Source organism: Charadrius vociferus, unplaced genomic scaffold (assembly GCF_000708025.1).
Source record: "Charadrius vociferus isolate BGI_N301 unplaced genomic scaffold, ASM70802v2 scaffold214, whole genome shotgun sequence".
Classification (NCBI taxonomy): domain Eukaryota; kingdom Metazoa; phylum Chordata; class Aves; order Charadriiformes; family Charadriidae; genus Charadrius; species Charadrius vociferus.
In genome coordinates this window covers 3,569,403-3,574,524 of record NW_009647955.1, presented here as the reverse complement: position 1 = coordinate 3,574,524, position 5,122 = coordinate 3,569,403, and the positions used below count along the sequence as shown (strand labels likewise).

At 46.3% G+C, this 5,122-nt stretch overlaps 1 protein-coding gene across 1 annotated transcript in view; it reads right to left on the bottom strand.

Moving 5' to 3' along the window:
• Nucleotides 1–2,230: 2,230 nt before the first annotated feature.
• Nucleotides 2,231–5,122, bottom strand: part of LOC104285031 (IgGFc-binding protein-like) — a 56,614-nt gene continuing 53,722 nt past the window's right edge. Inside the window, exons 52-56 of the mRNA XM_009883422.1 lie at nt 4,684–4,883; nt 3,561–3,699; nt 3,123–3,254; nt 2,664–2,778; nt 2,231–2,363 (exon numbers count right to left, since the gene is read on the bottom strand). Coding sequence (XP_009881724.1) covers nt 2,231–2,363; nt 2,664–2,778; nt 3,123–3,254; nt 3,561–3,699; nt 4,684–4,883 — 719 coding nt within the window. The remainder of the gene's footprint in view (nt 2,364–2,663; nt 2,779–3,122; nt 3,255–3,560; nt 3,700–4,683; nt 4,884–5,122) is intronic.

Genomic DNA, 5,122 nt, shown 5'->3' with positions numbered 1-5,122 from the left:
GGAGCGGGGGCAGCCGCCCTGCCCGGGCGGGCGTCCCGCAGCGGGGAAACTTTCCTGAGCGAAGGGCAGCGCGGAGCCGCCGCTCCGCTTCTTTGCCGGCAAAGGAGAGCACAGGAGGGGGAGCTGAGGGTAAATCCCGCTGGCCGTTTGAGGGCAAAGAGATTTCTAGGATGGCTTTGCATGTGTTTTTCGTGTTGTGGCTCAGGAGTTTCCTTCAGGACGTGAGAGGAGCCCTCGGGGCTGAGGGGTGGGCAGCACAGGCAGCCTGAGCGCAGGTGAGCAGGTTACGGCTCTCTCCGGGGCTGCTGCCGGCGCAGTACGCTGAAGAAGAAGGATGCGCTAACAGCAAAACTGCCCCCTGCGTGAGTTGAACTAAGCGGTGTATTGAAAACCCAGCATTTCAAAAGTCAGGTGAGCAAGCCAGGTGATTTAAAAGATTAGAGCAGTGGAAGATTTGTGGTCTTTCTGGCTTCTATTGACGTGAAATAGTTGATTCAGTGGAGCACTGAATTGCAGTTCTGCTTTCTGTGTCCCCCCCGTGTTTCAAGTCTCAAGTATTTGCAAAGCTTTGCAGTGCCAAACCAAGGCAATCCTTGCCGTACTGGAGGAAAAAAAAAAAAAAAAAAAAAAAAAGCACGTATACATGGAAATCCACAAATTTGCTTTATCCGGCACAGCTGAGCCCTGTTGGTTGGGAGAGCCCGGGCTGGGGTCCTGCAGGGGAGGGACTGGTCTGCGCTCCCACCGACTGCGCGGGGAGGTGAGCGTGGTCAGCGCCGCTCAACGTTCACAAACCGCGCTGTTGGCAAGGGCGGGAGCACAACAAGAAGCTCCCACTGAACAGCCAGGAAAAATGCTTTTGTAATTGCGGTGGGATTCCAGCATAAGGTTGACAGTTCATTTGCGCACGAGTAGGTCTGTCGCGCTGATTCATTTTCATTATGTAGCGAGGCTGAAAGCCCCCTTCTATTCACATCCTCCCCAAAATAGCTGTGCTGTGCATGTATGGACAGCTGGCATGGAGCAGAGTAAAATGCCTTTTATCTACCTAACTTTTCATGGAGGTTACAAATACTTTTTTTTTTGGCTAACAGCGCACATGAGTTTATGGATACAAGGGAAAGGAGAAAAGGTAAGTAAAGAATAACCAGGATTATGGCAGAAACAATGGAAAGCCTACACTGTTCCTCACTGTAATGAGAAGTGAACCTGCAAAGAACTGGAAAAGCATCAGAGAAACCTTCATGGTGCATTCCTTATGTCTCAAAGCTTCATTCGTGGCACTGGAAATTCATTCGGGGTTCATACAAGGCCCAGGCAGTGTCTCGCTCCCCTGAGCCTTGTGAGGGGTCTGTTATGGGGTGGGTGTCTCGCACACTGCGTGTTATCAGGCCTTGCGACAAACTCCTTTGATCTTCTGCTGTAGGGGGGTCCTTAGCATAGTCAGGGACTGAGCAATGCAGACCTCTACCCATGTTCATCACCATGCGGCAGCTTCAGTTTGCAAACACCCCAAGGAGAGGTTATGACAGGATCTCATTCTTCAGGAAGTTGTTGTTATGCTCTTCCTTAGCACCCACAGGCCAGGGGCTGATGACAACCCTACTTCTTGTCCGCTTCACCCTGACAGCAAGGAGGCAGCTCTCCTTCAAACAATCACTTCTTTCAGTCCAGCACACCCAAGGGTGGCAATGGGGGGTCATGTTTTTTACTACCGCTGCCACCAAATGAGGTCAGCGTGGTCTTACATATTTCTCTCCCCAGCTGGACGTGCCTTGCCAGAAAAGGAGCAAGAACTGTGTCCAGCTCAGCCAGCTGTTCCCCTCCCCCTGGAAGGATTTGGGTAAGGTGATCTGATGAACACCCGCCTGGGATGCTATAGTTAATTCTGACCTCATCAGTCTCCGGGTTGTGGAGCTACCAGAGGTGTGTATGGGGTGGTGTGCAGCACACTTGTGCTGGCAAATTCTGTCTCGACTTTGTGTTTTTCAAGCAGCCTTTGAAGACAACACAGTCTCTAACGTGATTTAGGATGCATTTCAATTTGGGTCTACAACATGAGATCTGGAAGAGATTTTAGATGAACAATTCCAAAGGTTTTCAGCAAATGCAATGATTTATTAATTATTATTTCCTCTCAAAGTACTAGAAATACTATTAAAATAAAAGAGCAGAAAGTACTACAAATGAATTGGAAAAACATTGCTAAGTATAGGTATGTATTTTGGTATCAATTTTGATCAAATGCAGTGTTCACAATGCAGCCGTAGTCTTGCTCGTGTACTCTGTCATCCAATGCATGCCTGGACCATTTCAGAGAAGAATCCCTTGATATCACAGCTGTATCCGTCTTTCTCGTCCTTCTGTATAATGGAGAAAAAAAAAGGAACAACCATTTTTCATATCTATTCTTATCTGTAGTGACAGGTCAAACAAAGGTGTGAGTATGAATGCATGTGCCCTGCGTAAAGGAAATGGCGTATGTTCATTTCTGAGAGAAAGTGAAGTTTTCCCTTGCATTCTTCAAATGAGATCCTGAATGCTGTGGTTCCTTTCTGTCCCCGCAGGCATGTGACTAATGGGAGTTTTGAGGTTTAGAGGTGCTAAAAGGGGTATATGTGTCTTGACTCTGCTGAACGGGGCAAAGCTGGGAAAAGCCTTACCTGTACAGGTACACTGCAGAGGAGATGAGAATGACGATAACAACTACGCCTGCCACAACTCCAACAACGATGGCAACTGTGTGGTCCTTAGAATCCTCTTTGGAAGGTTCTTGAACTGAAGAAGAAATAAGAGCCCTGTCAGTGAAAGCTAACCGTACTGTGAACACGATTTTTTTCTCAATCCTTGCCTATCTGCTGGGTTTATACTGTATTCTCTGATCAATGTAGCTCCCTGGAGTGGTTTCAGACCCAGGTCCTGTATTCTCCAGCAAGCCCTGACGTCATGCCTTCTAGCACCTCGCAGCAGGGGCATGTGACTGCTTTCTGCTTGGATGACCACAGGCTCTTACTGAGTCACTAATTTACATGAAGAGGAAGCTCCGGCTTCTCCACAGTGACACCGATTTTTGAAAACCACGTGTGTAATGCAGACAGGGAAATCCAAAACAGTTTTATTACCTATTTTTTCATCCTCGCAGCTTGGTCCCGTGTACAGTTCTGAACACTCACAGTGGAAAGAAAGAGAGGTGCTGTTGATAATTTCAGAGCAAACTCCATCATTCTTACAAGGACTTGGCATACATGGTCCACCTAGCGAAAAGGAAGGAGAAACACTTCAGACCGTCTGATAATCCCACCCTGAGAGAACTGTTCTTGCTTAGATTACACTGACTTCTAACGCTGGACATTCCCTATATTTTAAGGCACATTACTTGTATGTGACAACAGGAATAAGGGAAAGAAACACTGTTTCTATGAGGAAACATCAGAGCAAGATCCCTTGTATGGTTTTCTTCTGTACACACTCTGTTGCAGCTATCCCAACCCAGTGATGTCCTATAAGCAGTAATTCAAGACTTCTTAGCATCAAAGACAATGTGATAGTGGTTGACTCACTCCTGTAGCATCCACGACTGTAGTTTGAAATGCCACAGATTTCACCAGATCCACACACTGTGTTAGAGCAGGAGACAGTGGAGCTTTCTGTGCACTGGCATCTCTGAGAGCAGTCATCAGTGGTAAATATTTCTCCAATCTGGAAGACAGCAGTTAAATATATAAAAATATCAACTAAAATCAGCCAGAAAAACCATGAGTGGAGCGCTGGGGCCCCATGCTACTCTGTCTGATGCCTTCCTGGTGCGTGGCAACAGGGCAGATTATTTTTTTTTTTCTTAGTATATGGTACAAAAAAGAAAGCAAGCGGTTTACTAATCCAGCTCTTTCAAACTAAAGGATAGTTGAAGAAAGAAGGCAAAAGAAGAGTTTGGGGTATGAGATCCTAGCCCCAAGTCAGGGTACATGTGCAGACAACAATGTCTTAATGGTTGCTGGAGATAAAAGAGAGTGGCACATGCAACACATCATGCCTCCAAGGCAGTGTGGAAAGGCTATGTGTCATTTTTCTGGCAAGAGCCAGCTGTTTCTAGCAAGTGTCTGCCTCCTCCCATAAAACAAACTTTACTGGCTTAGGCCTTTTCTGTTCCAAATCTCCAGTGTTAAAAAAAGAATCTACGAGATTATGAAGCTGTTCTATCCTGCAGTGGCAATGGAGGATTCTCCACATTCCTCAGAATCCAGCCTTGCTTGGGCCTCTCTTCATGTCATAGCCAACTCTACAGACTCTCAACCCTGCTTATTATACCACTTTTCACTGAGAGAAGAGGTAACACAGTGACTGACAGAGTTTCTCTGTAACTGACGTGTTGTAAACTTTAGAGCCTATGAGGGTATTCTGTTTTGTAATAAAGGTGAAGAATTAACATGGATGTCAGAGTGTAATCATATACTTTCTCCAAGTGCCTGCCTTGAGTGTTCTGGCAGGCAGAGTTTCAGAGGCAGACCAAGTGATCTGCTCTCTATTCCCTTCCTCCAGACACCAAAATCTGATTACACAATTGCTGTTTGTTTCTAACACAAAATTACGTGCTGACAATAATGAGGAGATCCTCAAAATAAGTAGCAGAAGAAAATATTTTTTGGTGCTGCAGGAGCTGTCTGACCCATAGAGAGACCGTACCTCATAATATTTGTTAAGGTATGTGCAGCCACATTGTTTGTAAGGCACGCAGTCAGAACCACTAAGAACATAGCCAGGGAGACATTCACAGCCTTCAACACAAGGTGATTCGCACTCAGAGGGGCTGGTCAAGTCGTTGCAGGATGCTGGGCACGCAGACATGCATGAGCTGTAGTTGCTGTTGGCAGGACATGACATACCTGTGAAAATAGGGAGAGTCCAGTTATAGCAGGCTGCTGTGTATTACTTACTTACTTAGACAATGCCCTTCGATAACCAGAGGAAATTGTAAGTAAAGCACACCAAAGTTAGGAAATGCATCATCAAAGCTGTTTGTATGCCATGCTCTCATTCCTGATGTTCACCGATCTCATTCAGGGTATCCATCCCTGCAAGTACCCGAGCTGTTTCACAGCTCCGGGAACTGTGTTTCAGCAGG